This window comes from Balaenoptera physalus, assembly GCF_965194825.1.
Source record: "Balaenoptera physalus genome assembly, chromosome: 1".
In the NCBI taxonomy this organism is placed as follows: domain Eukaryota; kingdom Metazoa; phylum Chordata; class Mammalia; order Artiodactyla; family Balaenopteridae; genus Balaenoptera; species Balaenoptera physalus.
Window position 1 is genome coordinate 25,947,087 of NC_138882.1, and position 24,275 is coordinate 25,971,361.

The 24,275-nt window shown below is 40.5% G+C and overlaps 1 protein-coding gene across 1 annotated transcript in view; it reads left to right on the forward strand.

Moving 5' to 3' along the window:
• LOC309664588 (kinesin-like protein KIF28P) overlaps window positions 1–24,275 on the forward strand; it is a 68,054-nt gene that overhangs the window by 10,338 nt on the left and 33,441 nt on the right. Inside the window, exons 4-9 of the mRNA XM_082470093.1 lie at window positions 8,696–8,731; window positions 12,511–12,735; window positions 14,378–14,532; window positions 18,213–18,324; window positions 20,018–20,085; window positions 21,998–22,107. Of these exons, the coding sequence (XP_082326219.1) occupies window positions 8,696–8,731; window positions 12,511–12,735; window positions 14,378–14,532; window positions 18,213–18,324; window positions 20,018–20,085; window positions 21,998–22,107 (706 nt within the window). The remainder of the gene's footprint in view (window positions 1–8,695; window positions 8,732–12,510; window positions 12,736–14,377; window positions 14,533–18,212; window positions 18,325–20,017; window positions 20,086–21,997; window positions 22,108–24,275) is intronic.

Consider the following 24,275-nt stretch of genomic DNA (forward strand, 5'->3'; position numbering starts at 1 on the left):
AGAGAGTGGCATGGACATACATAGACTCCCAAATGTAAAATAGATAGCTAGTGGGAAGCAGCAGCATAGAACAGGGAGATCAGCTCAGTGCTTTGTGACCACCTAGAGGGGTGGGATAGGAGGATGGGAGGGAGGCTCAAGAGGGAAGGGTTATGGGGACATATGTATGCATATGGCTGATTCACTTTGGTGTACAACAGAAACTAACACAGTATTGTGAAGTAATTATACTCCAATAAAGATCTATTTAAAAAAAATGAAAAGGCAACCGACTGAATGGGAGAAGATATTTGCAAATCATATATCCAATAAGAGGTTAATATCCAAAGTATATAAAGAACTTATACAACTCAACAGCAAAAAAACCCCAAAAAAAACCTATTTAAAAATGGGCAGAAGACCTGAAAAGGCACTTCCAAAGAAGATATACAGATGAGCAACAGGGACATGAAAAGATGTTCAACGTCACTAATTATTAGGGAAAAGAAACTCAAAACCACAATGAGAAATTGTTACCAAAAGTGGGGTACAGCTGCTCACTGCTCAAAAGCCAACAAAGGGGCAAGGTTGGTGGAAAGGAAAGTTTGCTTTATATTTCAGAGGCTGGCAACCTGTGGGGGAGGGTGGACTCCTGTCCAAAGGCCGAGTGCCACCAACAGTCAGTGGGCAAGAGCTTTTACAGAGAAAAGAGAGAGGGGGCTACATGTAGAAACAGTAGTGTCAGCTCTGACATCTTGAAATTGGTCGTGTGGTGATCTGATCAGCATCATCTTGATTGTTTTAAGTATGGTTAATCTTCAGTTCCAGGGTCGGTTTGTTCCCATTTTTTTGAGGCCAGTTCTCAGAATTGTGGCAGCTTTTGTCATGGCTACAGTCTGGTCATCATGCAGTTAACTTCTTCCACCTGGTGGAGTTTTTTAGTATGTATAAGACAGCTCAAAGGATATGGCTCAGAATATTATCTACAGCCCTTGGAGAGGAACTAAATATCCTTGACTATGCTTAATGGCCATCTGTATGTCTTCTTTAGAGAAATGTCTATTTAGGTCTTCTGCCCATTTTTTGATTGGGTTTTTTGTTTTTTTAATATTGAGCTGCATGAGCTGTTTATATATGTTGGAGGTTAATCCTTTGTCCGTTGATTTGTTGGCAAATATTTTCTCCCATTCTGAGGGTTGTCTTTTCATCTTGTTTATAGTTTATTTTGCAGTGCAAAAGCTTTTAAGTTTCATTAGGTCCCATTTGTTTATTTTTGTTTTTATTTCCATTACTCTAGCAGGTGGGTCAAAAAAGATCTTGCTGTGATTTATGTAAAAGAGTGTTCTTCCTATGTTTTCCTCTAAGAGTTTTACAGTCTTACATTTAGGTCTTTAATTCATTTTGAGATTATTTTTGTGTATGGTGTTAGGAAGTGTTCAAATTTCATTCTTTTACATGTGGCTGTCCAGTTTTCCCAGCACCACTTATTGAAGAGACTGTCTTTTCTCCATTGTATATCCTTGCCTCCTTTGTCATAGATTAGTTCACTGTAGGTGCGTGGGTTTATCTCTGTGCTTTCTATCATGTTCCATTGATCTCTATTTCTGTTTTTGGGCCAGTACCATATTGTCTTGATTACTGTAGCTTTGTAGTATAGTCTGAAGTCAGGGAGTCTGATTCCTCCAGCTCCGTTTTTTTCCCTCAAGATTTCTTTGGCTATTCGGGGTCTTTTGTGTCTCCATACAAATTTTAAGATTTTTGTTCTAGTTCTGTAAAAAATGCCACTGGTAATGTGATAGGGATTGCACTGAATCTGTAGATTGCTTTGGGTAGTATAGTCATCTTCACAATATTGATTCTTCCAATCCAAGAACATGGTATATCACTCCGTTTGTGTCATATTTGATTTTTCATCAGAGTCTCATAGTTTTCTGAGTACAGGCCTTTTACTTCCTTAGGTAAGTTTATTCCTAGGTATTTTATTCTTTTTGTTGCAATGGTGAAAGGGATTGTTTCTTTAATTTCTCTTTCTGATCTATCGTTGTTAGTGTATAGGAATGCAAGAGATTTCTGTGCATTAATTTTGTATCCTGCAACTTTACCAGATTCACTGATTAGCTCTAGTAGTTTTCTGGTGGCATCTTTAGGATTCTCTATGTAGAGTATCATGTCACCTGCAAACAGTGACAGTCTTACTTCTTCTTTTCTAATTTATGTTCCTTTTATTTCTTTCTCTTCTCTGATTACTGTGGCTAGGACTTCCAAAACTATGTTGAATAATAGGAGCGAGAGTGGACATCCTTGTCTTGTTCCTGATCTTAGAGGAAATGTTTTCAGTTTTTCACGATTGAGAATGATGTTTACTGTGGGTTTGTCGTATATGGCCTTTATTATGTTGAGGTAGTTTCCCTCTATGCCCACTTTCTGGAGAGTTTTTACCACAAATGGGTAAAACGTTTGTCAAAAGCTTTTTCTGCATGTATTGAGATGATCATATGGTTTTTCTCCTTCAATTTGTTAATATGGTGTATCACATTGATTGATTTGCTTATATTGAAGAATCTTGCATCCCTGGGATAAATCCCACTTGATCCTGGTGTATGATCCTTTTAATGTGTTGTTGGATTCTGTTTGCTAGTATTTGGTTGAGGATTTTTGCATCTATATTCATCAGTGATATTGGTCTGTAATTTTCTTTTTCTGTAGTATCTTTGTCTGGTTTTGCTATCAGGGTAATGGTGGCCTCATAGAATGAGTTTGGGAGTGTTCCTTCCTCTGCAGTTTTTTGGAAGAGTTTGAGAAGGATGGGTGTTAGCTCTCCTCTAAATGTTTGATAGAATTCACCTGTGAAGCCATCTGGTCCTGGACTTTTGTTTGTTGGAAGATTTTTAATCACAGTTTCAATTTCTTTACTTGTGATTGGTCTGTTCATGTTTTCTATTTCTTCCTGGTTCAGTCGTGGAAGGTTATACCTTTCTAAGAATTTGTCCATTTCTTCCAGGTTGTCCATTTTATTGGCATAGAGTTGCTTGTAGTAGTCTCTTAGGATGCTTTGTATTTTTGTGGTGTCTGTTGTAACTTCTCTTTTTTCATTTCTAATTTTAGAGTCCTCTCCCTCTTTTTCTTGATGAGTCTGGCTAAAGGTTTTTCAATTTTGTTTATCTTTTCAAAGAACTAGCTTTTAGTTTTATTGATCTTTGATACTGTTTTCTTTGTTTCTATTTCATTTATTTCTGCTCTGATCTTTAGGATTTCTTTCCTTGTACTAACTTTTGATTATGTTTGTTCTTCTTTCTCTAGTTTCTTTAGGTGTAAGGTTAGATAGTTTATTTGAGATTTTTCTTGTTTCTTGAGGTAGGATTGTATTGCTATTAAACAACTTCCCTTTTAGAACTACTTTTGTTGCATCCCGTAGGTTTTGGATCATTGTGTTTTCATTGTCATTTGTCTCTAGGTAATTTTTGATATCCTCTTTGATTCTTCAGTGATCTCTTGGTTATTTAGTAACATATTGTTTAGCCTCCATGTGTTTGTGGTTTTTATGGGGTTTTTTCCCTGTAATTGATTTCTAATCTCATAATGTTTTGGTTGGAAAAGGTGCTTGAGATGATTTCAATTTTCTTAAATTTACTGAGGTTTGATTTGTGACCCAAGGTGTGATCCATCCTGGAGAATGTTCCATGAGCACTTGAGAAGAAAGTGAATTCTGTTGTTTTGGGATGGAATGTCCTAAAAACATCAATTAAGTCCATCTTGTTTAATGTATCATTTAAGGCTTGTGTTTCCTTATTTATTTTCATTTTGGATGATCTGTCCATTGGTGAAAGTGGGTTGTTAAAGTCCCCTACTATTATTGTGTTATTGTCGATTTCCCCTTTTATGGCTGTTAGCATTTGCCTTATGTACTGAGGTGCTCCTATGTTGGGTGCATAAATATTTACAATTGTTATATCTTCTTCTTGGATTGATCCCTTGATCATTATGTAGTGTCCTTCTTTGTCTCTTGTAATAGTCTTTATTTTAAAGTCTATTTTATCTGATATGAGTATTGCTACTCCAGCATTCTTTTGATTTCCTTTTGCATGGAGTATCTTTTTCTATCCCCTCACTTTCAGTCTGTATGTGTCCCTAGGTCTGAAGTAGGTCTCTTGTAGACAGCATATATATGGATCTTGTTTTTGTATCCATTCAGCAAGCCTGTGTCTTTTGGTGGGAGCATTTAATCCATTCACGTTTAAGGTAATTATCGATATGTATGTTCCTATGACCATTTTCTTAATTGTTTTGGGTTTGTTTTTGTAGGTCCTTTTCTTCTCTTGTGTTTCCCACTTAGAGAAGTTCCTTTAGCATTTGTTGTAGACCTGGTTTGGTGGTGCTGAATTCTCTTAACTTTTGCTTGTCTGTAAAGCTTTTGATTTCTCCATCGAATCTGAATGAGATCCTTGCATGGTAGAGTATTCTTGGTTGTAGGTTCTTCCCTTTCACCACTTTAAGTATATCATGCCACTGTCTTCTGGTATGTAGAGTTTCTGCTGAGAAATCAGCTGTTAACCTTATGTGAGTTCTCTCGTGTGTTATTTGTCATTTTTCCCTTGTTGCTTTTAATAATTTTTCTTTGTCTTTAATATTTGTCTATTTGATTACTATGTGTCTCAGCATGTTTCTCCTTGGGTTTATCATGCCTGGGACTCTGTGCTTCCTGGACTTGGGTGGCTATTTCCTTTCCCATGTTAGGGAAGTTTTTGACTATAATCTCTTCAAATATTTTCTCGGGTCCTTCCTCTCTCTCTTCTCCTTCTGGGACCCCTATAATGTGAATGTTGGTGCATTTAATGTTGTCCCAGAAGTCTCATAGGCTGTCTTCATTTCTTTTCATTCTTTCTTCTTTATTCTGTTCTGTGGCAGTGAATTCCACCATTCTGTCTTCTAGGTCACTTATCCGTTCTTCTGCCTCAGTTATTCTGCTATTGATTTCCTTCTAGTGTATTTTTCATTCAGTTGTATTGTTCATCTCTCTTTGTTCTTTCGTCTAGGTGTTTGTTCTTTAATTCTTCTAAGTCTTTGTTAAACATTTCTTGCATCTTCTCAATCTTTGCCTCCATTCTTTTTCCGAGGTCCTGGATCATCTTCACTCTCATTTTTCTGAATTCTATTTCTGGAAGGTTGCCTATCTCCACTTCATTTAGTTGTTTTTCTGGGGTTTTATCTTGTTCCTTTCCCTGGTACATAGTCCTCTGCCTTTTCATTTTGTCTATCTTTCTGTGAATGTAATTTTTGTTCCACAGGCTGCAGGATTGTAGTTCTTCTTCTTCTGTCTGCCCTCTGGCGGATGAGGCTGTCTAAGAGGCTTGTGCAAGTTTCCTGATGAGAGGGACTGGTGGTGGGTAGAGCTGGGTGTTGCTCTGGTGGGCAGAGCCCAGTAAAACTTTGCTTGTCTGCTGATGGGTGGGGTGGCCTGAGGCAACCCAGCACTGGAGGCTACAGGCTCTTTGCTGGGGCTAATGGTGGACTCCAGGAGGGCTCATGCCAAGGAGTATTTCCCAGAGCTTCTGCTGTCAGTGTCCTTGTCCCTGCTATGAGCCACAGCCACCCCCAGCCTCTCCAGGAGACCCTCCAACACTAGCAGGTAGGTCTGGTTCAGTCTCCTATGGGGTCACTGCTCCTTCCCCCTGGGTCCTGATGTGCACACTACTTTCTGTGTGCCCTCCAAGAGTGGAGTCTCTGTTTCCCCCAGTCCTGTCGAAGTCCTGCAATCAAATCCCGCTAGCCTTCAAAGTCTGATTCTCTGGGAATTCCTCCTCCCATTGCCAGACACCCAGGTTGGGAAACCTGACATGGGGCTCAGAACCTTCACTCCAGTGGGTAGACTTCTGTGGTATAATTGTTCTCCAGTTTGTGAGTCACCCACCCAGTGGTTATGGGATTTGACTTTATTGTGCTTGCACCCCTCCTACCATTTCATTGCAGCTTCTCCTTTGACTTTGGATGTGGGGTATCTTTTTTGGTGAGTTCCAGTGTCTTCCTCTCGATGATTGTTCAGCAGTTAATTGTGATTTCGGTGCTCTCACAAGAGGGAGTGAGAGCATGTCCTTCTACTCCGCCATCTTGAACCAATCCTAGACTGCTTTCTTTTGTTTCTGCATTATCTCACTTCTCTGATTAAACTTATTCTTTGACTAAACTTTTTCCATACACAAAAGGCAGGATGAAGACATAGTGGGCAATGACCATAGGGTCCTGCTCCATTTCAATGCCACCTTGCACCTGTTAGAATGGCTATCATCAAAAATGACAAGAGATAGGGAATTCCCTGGTGGTCTAGTGGTTAAGATGCAGGCTTCCAGTGCCATGGGCCCGGGTTTGATCCCTGGTTGGGGAACTAGGATCCCTCCAGCTGTGTGGCATGGCCAGAAAAAACAAACAAACAAACAAAAAAATGACAAGAGATAAGTGTTAGTGAGGAACTGGAGAAAAGGGAACACTTGTGACTATTGGTGGGACTTTAAATTGGTACAGTCACTATGGAAAAGAGAATGGAGATTCCTCAGAAAACTAAAAAAGAACTACCATATGATCCAGCAATTCCACTCCTGGGTATTTATCCAGAAACAATGAAAACAACAATTCATAAAGATACATGCACCCCAAATTGCATAGCAGCATTATTTACAATAGCCAAGATATGGATGCAACTTAAATGTCCATCAAGGATGAATGCATAAGGAAGATGTGGGCATATATATATATAAAATAATGAAATCCTGCCATTTGCGACAACATGGATGGACCTTGAAGGCATTACAGATGGAGAAAGACAAATACTATATGATTTCACTCATATGTGTAATCTAAAAAAACATGGTCTAATCCTTGACCATTTTTAAAATTTTAGTTCTTCTCTGTTAGTTCTTCTTTTAGTTTCTTCCCTTGTGGTTTGATGATTTTCTTTAGTGGTATGCTTGTGTCCCTTTCTCTCTAGTTTTTGTGTGTCTATTGTAGGTTTTTGACTTGTGGTTATCATGGGGTTCATATATCTTAACCTATATCTACTTGTTTGAAACTGGTGGTCATTTAAGTTCAAACATATTCTAAAATCTACATTTTTTCCTCCCTTCCCCTATGTTTTGTGTTTGTGATGTCATATTTTATATCTTCATGCTTACCCTTTCACTGTTTATTATAATTATAGTTTATTTTATAATTTTTTTGTCTTTTAATCTTCATACTAGTTTATTTAAGTTGTTGATCCACAGCCTTTACTATATATTTGCATTTACTAGTGAGATTTTTCCTTTCCTATAGATTCTTAGTTGTTGTGGCCTTTTCTTTTCCACTTAGAGAAGGCCTTTTAACATTTCTTTTAGGGTCGATTTAGTATTGATAAACTCTTTTAGTTTTTGCTTATTTGGGAAGTTCTGGAGATGAAGGAGCTAGGGCCAGAACCAGGTCTGACCTGGGGCTTCTCAGTGGCTGTCACTGCCCCATAGGGGCAGTGCTCAAGTTACTGGAGCAGAAGCCTTTAGGGTTGGGTCGAAGCTGGCTTTTAAGTGTGTGCTCTTCCCCCTCCCAGCACCTTCACCCCAGAGGGCAGCAGTGCTGGGGCAATAGGGGCTGGAGCAGGTGCGTGACTCTGGCTGGGGCATGCCAGGGCAGTTGCAGGAAACTGGCCAGAGTCCCATGCAGTTTTAATCTGCTTTCTCTGCCTTGTTTCTGGAGTAAGCAAGTGTGTGCACACTCTTCATGAGTGGAGTCTAGGTTTCTTACAGCCCTCTGTCGGTCTCACTGGTTTTCAAACCAGCGAGGGGGACTCATCCTCCCGGTGTCAGACCCCAGGGCTGGGTTGCCCACTGTGTGTTCAAACCTCTCACTCCCCAGGAGGATCTCCAAGCCTGTGTAATACCTCTCCTCTTCTGTGTCCCTCCCAGGGGCACAGGTCCCGACTTGATTGCTTCTCTTCCCTTCCGACCCGATTCTGTGTGGATCTTTCTTATAGCCTTGGTTTTGTAAGCATCCTTCTTCTGGTTTCCAATTAGTTTTCAGTGAGAATTGCTCCACGGGTAGACGTATTTTTGATGTGTTAATGAGGGGAAGTGAGCTTAGCGTTCTCCTGTGCTGCCATCTTGATCTCCCCTCCCATTTGTTCATCTTAAAATGTGATGCTCTCTGAAGCTAGTTGGAAGCTCTGGGGAGGTAAGGTTTGACTGGCAGGACTCACTACAGGGTGACTAACAGACAAGCCAGCTTTTCATGGGTGGGGGATTGTGGTGGCAAAATGTCAGTATCTTAGAGCCTTTTCTCTAGACTAGAGTCATTCAGATTCCTCCAATCTCCTGCTTAAGAGGTGTAAGCTTGGCTAGCATTGCTCCAAAAGCACAGTAGGGTAAAGACCAATCTTTTTCTCTGCATATGTTCAGATTAGAGAGTGAGCAATAAAGAACAACCTTTTTCTCTTCACAATTGAGACTGAAACACACACACACAGGCACACACACATGCAATGTTTTGTATCTGTTTTTAATTTATATGAAGAACTTCCTCCATATCATTAAAATTATTTGAGAATCTCCTATTGCTTGTGAAAAAGAGCTTTACTATATTTAATATTTAGCTTTTTCCTTCGTTGTACATTTATCTTGTTTCCATAGTACTTTTTTTTTTTTTCAAAGATGACTGTTTCAAGAGAATCTTAATTTACTTTATGCCCTTTTTTATACAGGTTACATTCAGCATGCTGGAAATTTACAATGAACAGGTAACTGTGATTATATTTTCTGACACACAAATCTGACTGACTCTCTGCAGCTTAATAAATATCAGAGGCTCCCCCTCACCTATCCTACAGATAAAGTCAAAACTCTTTAGCCCTAACTATTCAGCCCTAACCTACCTCATTTTAGGTAGGTTCCACTTCATTTTATGTCCTTGTATCTCCACACATTCTATTCTTCAGCCACATAGAACTATTCTTCCTTTCCAGAATATGTCATTCTTTCCTACATCTATCTTCCCCTACCTGGAATACCCTTCCTGCTTTCTCTGGCCTTAAAGAAACTACTAAACTTCAAATCCAGCTCAGATGTCAGCTCCCCTATACATCCTAAGGCTTCAGTCAGTCTGGCTTCAGTACAGTGGTTGGCAAACTTTATCTTCAAAGTCCAGACAGTAAATATTTTAGGCTTTGAGGGCCATAAAGTCTCTGTCACCACTACTGTATTCTGCCCTCAGAGCACAAAAGCAGCCACAGAGGATATGTAAGTGAGTGGACGTGGCTGCATACCAATAAACCTTTGTTTACAGACACTGAAGCTTGAATTTCACCTAATTTTCACGTCACAAAATATTTTTCTTTTGATTTTTTCAGCCATTTAAAAATGTGAAGAACATTCTTACCTCAATGATCATACAAAAACAAGTGGAGGGCCGAATTTGGCCCATGGGCCATAGTTTGCCTGATCATAGTTAGAACCTGGTTTCAAATCCCAGCTCTCTCATTTACTAGCTTTGTGACTTTGGGATATCACTTTATCTCAGAGCTCAGTTTGCTTATTTATAAAGTAGAGAATTTAAAATAAGACACTACACTTTGAGATGCACTGAATCTTAAATTTCTAATGTAGTGCTTATCAAACACTAGACACTGAGCAACCTTTCCTCTTTGTGCTTATATCATACTGTAAAATTTTATTTACATATTTGTATCTCCAGAACAGATAATTGCACCTTTCTATTGGCAATACTTAGTATAATACTTGGTTTAGAATGGATGCCCCTAAGGTTTGCTGAATGGGTAAATTGACAGAGGTATCTATAATTGTAAGTTTCTTAAGGGTAGTTTCATACCCCAAGATTTCTTGTGTAACCCCAAGCACTATCCCAAAGCCTTGCACTTAATCATTACTAAATAAATATTACTGAAGGAATAAATCTGTCAGTGTTTTTCTCTTTATATTAAGGAGAGAAAATATCCATTTTTTTCCTCATATGCTTCCATGAGCCATTTATCACTGTTGAAGGTTGATAGTAAATTCAAATGGGTTATTATGTTAAGGTCACAGATTCAGTTTCTATTTCTTTCAAGTTGATGGGCTTGGGAGACAGTATAGCTCCTTTATTTCATACCAATAACTTCAGGAGGACAACTTCACTTCCCTTATTACGAAGTTCTTGTGAAAGGAACGGGGGGGAAATGACATCACATTGTGGGTCCCTTACTGATACCTATTAATGAGGATAATCTCTCTGGAGTTCTCTTTTCTTATCTCTAAAATAAGGACATTGGACATCCTAAATACTTCTTCATGTCTCACCTTCTATGAGTCTCTGGTATTTTCCAGCAGTACTTCAACAAAGGGACATTTATTAGATACTTTTCATGTTTCAGACATCATACTAGACTCTGAGAATGAATAAAACCTAAGACATGATTCCTGCCATGGAGAAGTTTCGTAGAAGATATAACATCCACTGCAAATAGTAATAAAATATATTACATATGCTGCATGAATGGTGAAAAGAAAGGCATAGAAGAGAGAGAATTAATACTGCCTGGGATTGTTGGTGTTGTTTGTCAACAGAGTTAGACTGGGCCTTGAAAGATATTTATGAGTTTGGTGAGGCAGTAGGAGGGCTGGGGGGCACTTTAGGCAGGAGGATTCGTATTTAATAAGTCCAGGGATACGTGAAAGCACATGGCGTTTAAGGGAACAGTGAGGGTCCTGTGTAGCCAGAGCTGGAAGCATGTGGGGAGGTGAGAACAGGGAAGCATCCGGAGATGGAGCTAAACATCAGTTGCTAAAAGGCAAAGGCTCTTTGTCTGGGAGGCAATGGAGAGTCTGTGAAGGGTTCTAAACAGGGAAATAAGAGAATCAGACTGGGGTTTTAGAAGATTTCTCTAGCGGCAAAGTCATATTTGAAGGAGTGCCAGGTAGAGACAGACTTAGGAGAGTTCACAAGAGCTGAGGTGAGTGAGGAAGTTCTCGTGATAACCATCGATTCAATCTCCAGGTACAAACTGGAGGATCCGGTACCAGGATCTGCCCTTGTCTCTGGGCACTTCCATATTCCATTTAGATAAACCTACTTACCTTTTTTCTAATAAGCCTTCTTCAGACACATCTTCAGCCTTAGATGCCGCTTCCTACAATTTATAATCACTCAGTGGAAGTTATAGAAAAGGCTTCCTATCTAAGGCAGAGTTGCCTCCGTTCTGATGTCTTCTTATCTCTGGCCTTTTTGTCCACTGTCCTAATTTGCTTTCCTGAATTCAATCTGTGATCTTGCTTTGACTCTAGGACTTAAAGCTACAGAATACTTGGGGAGATCTTAGAGACCATTTTATCCATCGCTCTTCTCTTATGAGGAGAAAACTGGGAATGTAAGAGACTTTCCAAAGCTCTCACACTTTGCAGGTAGAACCAAAACTAAGAACCCAGGTCAGATTCCCAGCCCAGATCTCCCTGCATCGTATAACACCAACTACCTGCTGTACGGGCTCTGGCTCTACCAGGCTCCCATAGCTCAACCTACTGTGCCTTGGCAGAAGTGGCTTTTTTGGGGGAGAGACAACATTGACTTTCACCTGAGACCATGGTCTAAGTGTGACATCACACAAATCTCCAATAATAAGAAGAAGATCCAAAGAATTACCCACAGTCTCTTGTTAGGTTTGGCTGTAGCAAATACTGTTTGGGTTAAATAAGTTTCCCTTGGAAGTAGATATTCACAGTGGTGGCATTTGTTGCAGCATGATTTAACCTAGGCAGAACATTAGGTACTTTGAATGTTACTAACTTTTAACTATTTTAAGTTTCATTTATCACTGTTCTCAGGAAAGTAAGACTTCATTACTTTGTAATACAAAATTTGTGATAATTCAGAAAGAGGCTGGGATCATTATTTTTATATTATTCACAAAGGAGTTGTGAAACAACTACAAGAGTTAACAAGATTTCTAGGAGAATATTTAGGATAATCCGAGAACAATGTTTTCAAGCACAAAAGCTTTAGAATCAGCTATGTTAAGTCAGACAACTGTAGATACCGACTAAAATGTTTTTTCATGCTACAAAAGCAGTTCCACCAATACTCCATATTCAGTGTATTAAACATTACTTGTTAGCTTAGCTTCAGTTACACTATCCTCTCCACAAGCATTCACTGAGTTCCTACCACATGTCAGGAACCATGTTAGGATTTACTGTCCTAGTAAAGAAACATGCCCTGCCCTCAGGGACCTCGCAGTCTTGTTGAAGTGCTCTAGGTACTTGAACATAATAAAACTGAATTTCTAAAGAAAAATATGCTTCTGATTTCACTAATTACAACAGGTTTCCATATTTTCTTGCTTGTCATTTCTCTATTCCTTACTTATTTAAATTATGAGGTGGTCTGGTACCTACAGAACTTAAACATTTATTCATTCATCCAATACATATTTACTGAGCACTTAATATATTCTAGGAGCTGTGACGGTGAAATAAACAAAAATCCTTGCCTTCCTGAATTTTGCATTATTTATTCTTTTTTCCACAGGTAAGAGATTTGCTGTCCAAAACCAAGAAACCTGGAGGGCTAAAAGTAAGGGAAGACCAACAACTGGGCTTTTATGTGGATGGTCTAAAGTCAGTGCCTTGTGAGAACTATGCCCAGATTGAAAGACTGATGGAACAAGGAACAAAAATAAGGACCACAGCTTCGACCAACATGAATGCCAGCAGCAGCCGGTCTCACATGGTCATCACCATTCAGTTCAAGCAGGTGAGATTCAAGTGGATGCCATTGTCCCCACCTCCCTCCAAGGGGGTCCAGGGAAAGGTTCCCAGTAGCGTTATGGGCTGGTGAGTATTATGGAATCTTTTTAGATTTGATCTATGGATTAAGGTGGCTCTTTCCAAACATAGACTATAGGGTCAGGAGCAGGAGAAAGTGAGGCACTTGTCTTCTTGCCTCCCTCCCCCGACATCCATGCCCCCCAACCCCAGCCTAAGTGAGCCCGTTACTAACAGAGGGGTGGCAGTAAGACCTACCAGATCCCAGAAATGCCCCTGGGACTAAAGACTGCTTTCCCTCAAGTAAATTCCATGCTCTGGGAAACAGATTTTGACCCCCAAGTTGATCAAACTGTGGAGATATGAGAGTGGGTCTGTGGTTTGTCATGGAGAATTCTACTAGTAGGCCTTGTGTGCATCACCAATATAATAATGCCCAACTTTCAGATCCATGAGCCTAGGGGACCACCAGATACTGAAGTGTCTTTCTGATATTTGGAAGTACAAAGATAAAGTTTTGAAATCAGGTAATCCATGTAACGCCCCACTAACTAGAATCTTTGATAAACTAGAGCACACTTTTCTCCTCCATTCACCTTGGTGGATATCACCGAGTGATCTCTACAATTATGGACAATTTGATTCAGACATGGTTATTCACAAAGCCTGGTTAAACATTTAGCTACAATTTTACCACCTCCATCCCCTAAGCCACAGCACTAGTAATAGATAAAATAGTAATAAATAAAGATTGTCCTGCTCTAACCAGGAATAGTGGAAAAACACTAGACCATGTATGACTCTGTTTACCAGCTCTGAAACTTTGGGAAGTAACTTACCTTTCCTAAGTCTCAGTTTCTTGTTCTGTAAAAATGAGATGAATAGTTATCCTCATAGGAATGCTGAGACGTTTAAATAGCATTCTGCATTTTAAAGAACCTTGTAAACTTTTAAATATTATTCACTTAATTTTACAATGTTACTGCAATTCATAAACTTTAAATATGGTTTGCCTTGCTATTTTTTAAACTTGATATTTTAGAGGCAAGAGACAAAATTAACTGGAAAAGAATGATTTTACTCTGTTTATTGGCGTCAGTAACAATATTAACACCTATTAATGTATGCCAGACATGGTTAGAACCATTACATCTATTATCTTTTACCCTCATAACATCCAATAACATGTTATTCATCCCTATTTTACAACTGAGAAAGTTGAAACTCTGAAAAGTTAAATCATTTGTTCACAGTTACATGACAGAAAGGGAATCTGTAGTGTTCTTTCTATTACGTGACTACGCCATCCTGAACAGTTACTTATTTTGCAGATTTCACAGTAGATTTTAAATACTTATTGATCACAGAAATACTAGGGCAATAATTGGTATCTAATATATCGTTGGAAGTAGCTTTGCAGAATTGGGAAGGGGCAACTGAGACATTTGAGCCTAGTAATGTTATTGTAAAATGTCATTATAAAGAGGATGGCATTTTAACTTGCAAATTTTATTACATCTTTTTTGAGTGTGAAATACAATTAGAAAAAATATTTTAGAATGTGAAATAGATTGTCTTCTTGTGTAGTCTGCTATCACTCTAATAGCATGACCTATGTTGCTTTCCTACAGGTTTTCCTAGACAGAGACCTCAGCAAACAATCCAGTATTAATTTGGTGGATTTAGCTGGAAGTGAAAGGCAGAAATCTTCAGGATCTGAAGGTGATAGACTGAAGGAAGGATCACGAGTTAACTTAAGTTTAACCAATTTAGGAAATGTTATCAGGTAAATAATCAGTGAATAGGTATTTATTTGTGCCATAAAAATAAACTCAAATATCAAAATTTAGATTAATCATGACCCTTGGTTCATGACCCACTATCATCATTGGTTCATTCCTGGTCCTCCTGTAGTTTTATTCTAAACTAATTAATTGCTTTTAAATGAAATAACACACACTAATAAAACCACCACCCAACCCAAGAAACAGTTGATATTCCTCTTTTATTCTCCCCTTGGAGGTAATCACCATATTGAATTTTATGTTTATCTCCCTCCCTCCCTACTTCCTTCCCTCTTTCTTTCTTTTATCATTTCTTGTTTTATCGCTTGTGCACATTATTATTTATTAGTAGCACTTATTTTTGAATTTTATAAAAGGATAAAATATTATATTGCTTTCTGGATCTTGCATTGTTAAGATTACTTAGGTATAAATTACATATAGTAAAGTGCACAAATCTTAAATGTTCAGCTCAATGGATTTTTATATATGTATATATCTATGTAATTACCACCTAGATTGAGTTTTCTGAGTTTTGGATATTGTCTTTTACATCTGGCTTCATTCACTAAGGATTGTGTCTATGAGACTAATCCATGCTGTTTCACTTAGCAATTATTAATTGTTTTTCATTGCTATGCAGTTTTCCATTGTAGGAATATACCACTATTTATCCATTCTCCTCTTGTATGGGCATTTAGTTTGTTTCCAGGTTTTGACTATTATGAATAAAGTTGCTATCAACGTTCCTGTACATGTACTTAGGGGAAAATAATTATTCATTCCTCTTAAGTACATACCCAGGAGTAGAGTTTGCTTTTAGATTCAACATTATTAACAATATCTATCCATGTTATGTGTGGCTCTGGTTAATTTATTTTCTGTTCTTTTACTAAACGTTCTGTGTATGAGATTCATCCATGTTGTTACAGTAGTAGTTGTTACTTCTTTTTCATTATTGTGTGGTATTCCATTGTGGGAATATGCCACAATTTATTCCTTCATTCTCATGTTAATTGGCATTTTGGTTGTTTCCAGGTTTTTGTTTGTTTTTTGCTATTACAAACAGTACTACTATGAACATTCTTGTACAAATCACTGGGTATCAATATTTCAAAGTTTTTTCGGTATAGACAAAGAATTGAAATTTTGGGGTTTTATATATAAGGTGTGTGAATACCTTATTTTTCGAGATGGTGACAAATTGTTCTCCAAAGTAGTTGGACCAATTTATATTCCCAGCAGCAATGTATAACATATCCCATTGATCCACATCTTTTCTAAGGCTTGGTATTGTCAAATTTCTTGATATTTACCAATTAAGTGGGTATAAACATATTTTACTATGGTCTTGATTGCATTGGTTACTAACAAGCTTGAACATCATTTGATTTGCTTATTAGCAATATGTTTCCTCTCAAAATACCTGGCCTTATGTTTTTCCGATTATTCTATTGAGTTATTGTCTTTTTGATTGATCTGCAGACATTTTTTTTTTTTTTATGGTTGTGTTGGGTCTTCGTTTCTGTGCGAGGGCTTTCTCTAGTTGTGGCAAGTGGGGGCCACTCTTCATCGCAGTGCGCAGACCTCTCACTATGGCAGCCTCTCTTGTTGCGGAGCACAGGCTCCAGGTGCGCAGGCTCAGTAACTGTGGCTCACGGGCCTAGTTGCTCCATGGCATGTGGGATCTTCCCAGACCAGGGCTCGAACCCGTGTCCCCTGCATTGGCAGGCAGATTCTCAACCACTGTGCCACCAGGGAAGCCCTGCAGACATTTTAAACTATTTTTATTACCCTTTTCTCAGGTATATGTATTGTAAATATCTTCTCCCAGTCAGTAGCTTGACTTTTCACTTTTTTAAAGGTGTCTATTGTTGAGCAGAAGTTATTGCTTACGTTTTGCATTTTTCCATTTTCTTTGTCTTGTTTAAGAAAATTTATACTTAAGTTCCTATCCATCTGGAGTTGGTGTGTAGTAGTGTAAATTGGGCATCCTTTTTGTTATTTTTTTCCTTATAGATTACCAGTTTTTTCGGATCATTTGCTAAATAGCCTCTCCTTTCCCCAGTGATCTTCTATGCTACTTCTGTTATATGTCAAAATTCAGTATATGCTTACTGTTCCTTGGCTCTTTAATCTGTTCATCAACATCTAAATATAATAAACACTTTATCCTATTCCTGGATAATATGAGTATCTCCATCTTACATATGCTATTGTTGATATATATTTTAATTCTATTCTTCTTTAACCCCAAAAGACATTATCATTACTATCTTATACAGTTAGTGTTCATTCACATTTATTCCTTTTTTATTATTTTTATTCATTCCTTCTTAAACATCAGAGTTGCTCTGTAAGATCAATTTCCTTCTGGTTGAAGTATGTTCTTTAGAATTTCTTTTAGTGTTCATCTGCTGATGGCAAACTCAATTTTTGTTTGGTTGAAATGTCTTTATTTTACCTTAGTTTTGAAAGATAATTTTGTTGAGTATATAATTCTGGATGGACAGTATTTTCTTTCAGCTCATTAAGGATAACATTCTCCTGGTTTCTATTCTTGGTCTAATTGCTCTTCCCTTGAAGATAATCTTTTTCCCTACCTGCTTTTAAGCTCTTCTTTTTTGATGTTCTCCAATTTCATTATGTTGCATTTGAGTGTCAGTTTGTCTTTATTTATCCTTCTTGGAATTCCTTAGCCTCCATAGCTCTGTGATAGTGATTTTCATCAATACTAGAAAATTCTCAGCCATTATCTCTCACATATTGCTTCTACCCATTTTTTTTTCTCTTTTCTCTCCTGAACTTCAATTAAACTATCTGAATCTTCTCACCCTGTCTTCCATGTCTCCTAACCTTTCTTTCTTGTTTTCCATCTCTATGTCTCCAGGCTGCAACCTGGATTTCTTCTGAACTATCTGGTTCACTAATTCCCATTATGGCAGTGTCTAATTTGCTGTTGAACCTATCCATAGTGTTTTAAATTTCAATTATTATATCTATTCCTTTCTAGATGCTCATTTTGTTTCTTTTCTAAATCTGATGGATTAATTTTTTAGATTTCTTTTCTCTGTTTGTGATTATAATTTCACAGAGATGGGATTTCCTCCCTCCTCTTCCCCACTCTCTTCAGTGACAACACTACTTTCTCTATAGTGCCCTGAGCAGGGCAGGAACTGAGCTGTTATTTCTCTTATTCACTGTTACTCTGATGCTGTAGTCCTATGGGGTCCTAACGCTATGGGATCTTCCTAAGGCAGTATGAGAGAAAGGCAAGAAAAGGACTTAAACCCACTCTCCATTCCTATCTTCACCCTGCTAGCCTGCCACCCTCTTCCTCAGATCACAACCCTTCCCTATACATAAATTTACAATAGCCTGCAGGCTTTGGGTTTTCCTCCAAGGTTTAGTGTGTTAGTGCCTCAGATCTGGGCTTCTCTCTCTGTTATGGTTTCCCCAGTGCTGACCTTGGAGATGGAACCAGCAGCCTGTGCTGCTGTCTTAACTTCAGCATCTTTGTACAGAAGGTGTCTCAACTATTGGATATTCCTTAGAGTCATGTCTCTGGTATATGGGGTCGACAAGGGGATTTGAGGGGTGTTTCTGACTTATCCACAGGGAAGCAGATTTCTTCTTGATACATGTAAAAAATTTTGTTGTTTTATATTTTCTTTTGATTCAGTGCTCTGGCTGATGCAGCCATGGGGAAGAAAGTCTTGCACATTCCCTACAGAGACTCTGTTCTGACCAAACTGCTCCAGTCAGCTCTGGGTGGGAACAGCAGAACTACTTTGGTAAAGTGATTTTCTTACCATATTTTAGACTGTTTAGACTCATGTAGCTGTCATTATTGCTGTTGTTATTATTATTATTAAAGTTATTCTCTGTGGACCACTAAACACAGCACTCTGCATTGATATAGCACATTCTGACCTATGATCTCATGACTCCTGGAGCTCTTTCCATGGCGATGTTCAAATGAAGTTTCTATATTGCTAATTTTGATTTTTTAATTTACTCTTTTCTGTAGTTTTCAGGTTCTCTACAGAAATATATATTACTTTTATTATCAGGAAGAAATGAATACAGTTTTAAAACTAACACTAACAATGTCATGTTATTATAAGTCAGCAGTCATTCCATGGCAAGACTGGAAAAATTTTTGACTGTTTTAGACACAGGGCAGGTGTTTAACCTGGAGAGTAGCCAAATCGTGTCATCTCAGCAAAAGACTCCAGACTCTATTATTGAAAGTTTGCCAAGTGGTACCGTGTGCAGTGTGTTAAGTAAGTCAGGGCGCTCCACTCTCAAGCTTCAGATTAGGGAAGGAACAGAACTGGGCAAGCTCTGCTTCCAGCCTCGTACTGGCCTCCAGTCTGTCGTCCTGACTAGGAGAGAAACGCTTGCTGCTGGATCTGTCTTTATCATTTATTCTTGCCTAACTATTTTCAAACATTTTGTTTAAAGTTTTTCTGGTTGTCAGTACCTGTGGGCCTCACTGGGCCATCCCCCAAGAGCCCGGACTAAAAGAAGGTCCATAAGACTCCTCTGAACGTTAAACTACAAAATCAAATCTAACAGGCCTGAGCAGATGTGGGCAAGTCCTCCTAGGAGAGAGGATGACTTCCAGGTCTGCAAGACGAGGCCCTGGCTGAGGTGTTATGACGCTTTAGCAAAAAGTATGTGGTGGGTGGGAGGTTGGGGGAGTGGTCACCGGTCATCTCAGGAGGCGAATGAAAGAGAGGCTCCACAAAGCCAACATCCAAGCTCTTGGGTCTCCATGGCTCCAATCCCAGTTTCAGCATACTTACCGTGAGACCTCCTTTTCCTCCTTCCTAAAGTGAAGATAACAATATCGCCTTGGAAATACTGCTGTGGTGATTAAATGGGATGATATAATGAACAAGCTTTAAAAGCTGCAAAGCTGGACAAAGATAAAGGATTATTCACCAGACCCTTATGCTCTGAATCTTGACCTCCAGGACCATAAGTTACAAGCTGCTGCCTGGGCAATCGCACTCCCCCCTGTTCACCCTCAGTGACCTGCCCACCTCCAGCTCATCAAAAAGTTTTTTTTCTCATGTGAATTCTAGAACAATTAAGCCGAAATCAATAGCCAGACTTGAAACCATGCAAGTGGCTACTCAGTAATGATTTATTGATTGGTATCTGCAGTGCCAGTGTTCAACGGTCATTTAAATCCCCGAGGAAATCTGCTGGGGACTCAGTGCTGAGGGACACGTAGAACAGAGGTTAGCTGCACACGTGTCAAGTCAGGGCTGGTTCGGTTCCCAGCTCTGCCATTTATTATCTGAGTGACCTTGGCACATTATTCTTCTCTAAGCCTGAGTTTTCTGTCTGAGTTGTAAAGTTTGAACAGTACCACAAATTACAAGATGTTCCATGACTGTTACTTGTGTAATATCGACAACAATAGCTCTAAAACCTTATATGAAAAACAAAATCTGAAAAGGTTATTTTTTACAGATAGCAGCCATAAGTCCAGCTGACATCTGCTATGAGGAAACTTTATCAACATTAAGATATGCTGAAAGGTACGTTTATGAATACTTATCATCCACAGTGGTTCTAGGTTCTAAATCTGGCAAATTCTTCTAGTACCCTTATACTCGATGGGTTGGCGTCTTGGGCAGGGGTCCAGAAGAAGGAAGAACGAAAGGATTTGTGAGAGAAGAGTGAGAGAAAATAAAACAAATAAAAGGAGGTAGAACTGGGGGCTCAGGACCTCCTGAGCCTGTCATTCTGTCACTCCAGCCCTGGATGGGGGAGGAGCCGTGGGCTGAAATCCACGGGAGGAAGCACTGATCCCAATCCTGATGTGGTTACTTATCTGTCCCCCTGCATTTTCCTGCCACATAGCATGACCATTCACAGATTCCCCTTCTGTCATATGGGACACAGGTAGAGCATAGTGACAGGCAGGGCATTTTTGTGCTAATAATAAAGATGAGCACGTCAGAGGCACTCCCAAAGTTGGGAACCAGCCCCGGCTCTGCAGCTTTCCCTGAGCTGCTTCTCATTTCTCCAGGTCCCACACAGCAGGTCACAGGCACCTCCTCCCTGTGCGGGTAGAGGGGGGCTCTCACTGCTGGTTCCCTCCCTTCGGACTGGCCGGGGAAACAAGCCCACTCGATTAGCCCCTGCAGGACGCTGTGGAGGAGCCTCTGACCAGGGGTAGAAACCGCGTGCCGCCACCACCCCTGCATCCTATTCATGTGGCAGATTTGAGAATCCACCTCTGCAGTGTTCCCATCAGCTCCATTCAGGAGCTTGGAATTCTCAGCCTGTGTTCCAGGCAGCTGCAGCTGGCATGTGAAATGGACTTGGTTCCTATTCTAATAGGTACGGGTCTGTGTGTCAGAATCTGGCCGTGCCTGCTTTGGGACCGGAACCTCGCTGGCCCTCGGTGACCTCACATGCTGAAGGAGGTGATACCTCACTCTCTGGGTGTGGTGAAGACCACCTGAGATCGTTCATGAACCGTTTCTGGCTAAGTTCTGCTTGGCATGGGGCTGAAGCTCAAAAATGGTAGTTGCTATGATGTCCCCAAGTAATCGCCTGTCCTTCTGGTCTTCCCTTGGCCTCTTCTCAGGGAGGGGCCCTTGCATTTTAGTCACAAACACTTGTATTCTCATTCTTCACTGTGTGGTCTCAATATCATCTTACTCCAGTAGACATTTTCTTCCAGCATCTGTACCACTCAGGTCTTGAATTTTGTCTTTAGTAATATTTAGAATGTTCATTTTCTCTCTGCTTATCAGATGTAAATCTGTTGCTAGCACTTTTTACGTGAGACACTGTGTGATGCAGAGGAAGGAGAAAATGGTCCCCAGGGGCCCTGGGCTCCAGGCCCAGATCTGCCGTGGACTGTGCGACTGTGGGCTTGCCTTGGAAACTCTCTTCCTCAGTGAAAGGAGTGAGGTTGCCAGATTTAGCAAATAAAAATATAAGCCGCCCAGTTAAATCTGAATTTCAGATACAGAGCAAGTCATGTTTTAGCATAAGTACACCCCATGCCGCACTAGCTGGGAGTGAACTAGGTAATCTCTAAGCCCACTGCTGGCCTGGAGCACATGGCAGAGAGTCACTGGGAACCTCCAGGGTTTGTGGTCCTATAGCAGCAGCAGCAGCAGTGACTGAAGAGAGTTTTTCATTAACCAAGTCAGCCCAGCTGCTGCAGTGTGTTCAGGGCCCAGAACACGTGGCGGGCAGGCTTCAGGCCTCGGTTGGGCCGCTCCTGTTTATTTGAACCGTGGATATCTCTGAGTCCCTTCTGGTCTTCGTGGTTTACTGGAACCTTACATGGTGGAGTTTCGAATCACTTGGGCATGAAAGGCTCCCACTTTGACCTTCTGAGACCAGAGCCCATTTTCCAGGCAGTGATCTGGTGGTACTGCTCCAACTGCAAAAGGTCCAGGGCCGGGTTGTGTGTCCACCTTTGCACAGGGCTAAGAAGATCCGGAACAAAGCCGTGGTCAACACCTCGACCCTGATGAGAGAGTCCAGGGCAGAGAACAACAAACTGCTGCTTGGACGTGGAAACTCCAGAATGGCAGGTAAACCGAGTCAGGAGTCAGCGCGGGTCCAAGCCAGGAGCCAGGAGGCTGGGAGCGGGAGGGAGGAAGGGAGGGGCCGTGGCCAGGCCCAGGCCTGGGGGCCAACCCCTGGGTAGAGTCTTAGGGGAGCCCTAGGGCAGGTTGGGGCACCCCTGGGCCTTTGTCCAGGACATTTTGGCTTGAATGTAGATTCACAGCAGTTATAAGAAATAATGGCCTTGTCCTTTATAAATGGCCATTTTAATCTCATTTTTTTTAATTGCCATTTTTATTTTGAGGTTATTCTTTCCACCAGGACTACTTTTTCCTTACCAGATTTGGACGGTGGCCGTATGGCGTTTATTCGGCTGATGGCCTCATGCAGTTAAGTGATGTTTGGAGCTAAGAAGCACTAGCCCCAGCACCCTCTTCTAAGACTGCTCAGCCTTGGCTGCATGTTACAGTCACCTGGTGACTGTGCGCCACCTGGACCAATTAATCCATCCCGGGGGCAGCAGTGGTTCTTAAAGTGCCCACCTTAAGGTGGCCCACTGTGCAGTTATTGAGGACCACTGGTTTGAGTGAAGGCCTGAGATTTCAGCATGGCAGCATGAGGTGTGTGTAATTTTATGCCCGTGAACAATTTAGAATGGTATGGATGGAAAGGGCAAAATATAAAACTGTTGAAGTAGAACTGGTAAAAGTGTTCAGCATCAAAACAGCCAGACCAGAAGGTCTGAAAGCCCTGCGCTCAGTGCTCTCAGTTGAGTGTACCCCAGTCATCGTCCGGCCCTTGGTAGCCGTTCCCCTCACCCGGTCGGGCTCCCCCGTGCCACACGGGCTCTCTGTCTGGCAGTGGCAACACTTCCCGACCACAACCCGCTCCCGCATGCACACACCTGGCTGCCCCCATGGATGTTCCGCTCGAGGGCAGGTTGGCGCCACCTGGCATATTTCTGGGTTCCCAAGTCCTGACTCACTAAGGCTTCAGCCTCAACAAAGCACTTCCTAGATTAGAGGCTGTGCCCACGTCTGGTCCAGGCATGACTCTGCTCTGTCACCAATCTCCGTACCTCTAAAATCCGGACATGCGGATTAGATACCTAAATATAGCATCTAATTCCCATTATTCATAAGCACAGACACGGAGCACATGAAAAACAAGGTAAGATAAATCTTTGATTCTTCCTGAATCCCCTGATTTTACAGGAATACCCTGAAATGCTCTCACATGCCCACATGATTAAAAAAACAGATTGTTGAGCTTCAGTGCTCCTCCTACAAAGGACCTCCTTGCTCTAGTTTCCTATGAATTAAGAGGTGATCCTAGTCTTTTTTTTTTATTTAATTATTGAAGTATAGTTCATTTACCATGTTGTGTTAGTTTCTTTTTTTTTAATTAATTAATTTATTTATTTTTGGCCGCGTTGGGTCTTCGTTGCTGCGCACAGGCTTTCTCTAGTTGCTGCGAGCAGGCCTACTCTTTGTTGCGGTGCGCTGGGTGGCTTCTCTTGTTGCAGAGCATGAGCTCTAGGCGTGTGGGCTCAGTAGTTGTGACTCGCGGGCTCTAGAGCGCAGGCTCAGTAGTTGTGGCACACGGGCTTAGTTGCTCTGCGGCATGTGGGACCTTCCCGGACCAGGGCTCGAACCCATGTCCCCTGCATTGGCAGGTGGATTCTTAACCACTGCGCCACAAGGGCAGCCCTGTGTTAGTTTCAAATATACAGCAAAGTGATTCAATTATACACCTACACATACATATATATATTATTTTTCAGATTCTTTTCCCATATAGGTTATTACAAGACACTGAGTATAGTTCCCTGTGCTGTGCAGTAGGTCCCTGTTGTTTATCTATTTTATATATAGTAGTGTGTATATGTTCATCCCAAACTCCTAGTTTATCCCCCTCCCACCTCCCAGCTTTCCCCTTCGGTAACCATAAGTTTGTTTTCTATGTCTGTGAGTCTGTTTCTGTTTTGTAAATAAGCTCATTTGTGCCATCTTTTTAGATTCCACATATAAGTCATATTGTATGGTATTTCTCTTTCTCTGACTTACTTCACTTAGTATGATAATCTCTAGGTCCATCCATGTTGCTGCAAATGGCATGATTTCATTCTTTTTTTTGGCTAACCTTCCACTGTATATATATACCACATCTTCTTTATCCATTCATCTGCGGAGGG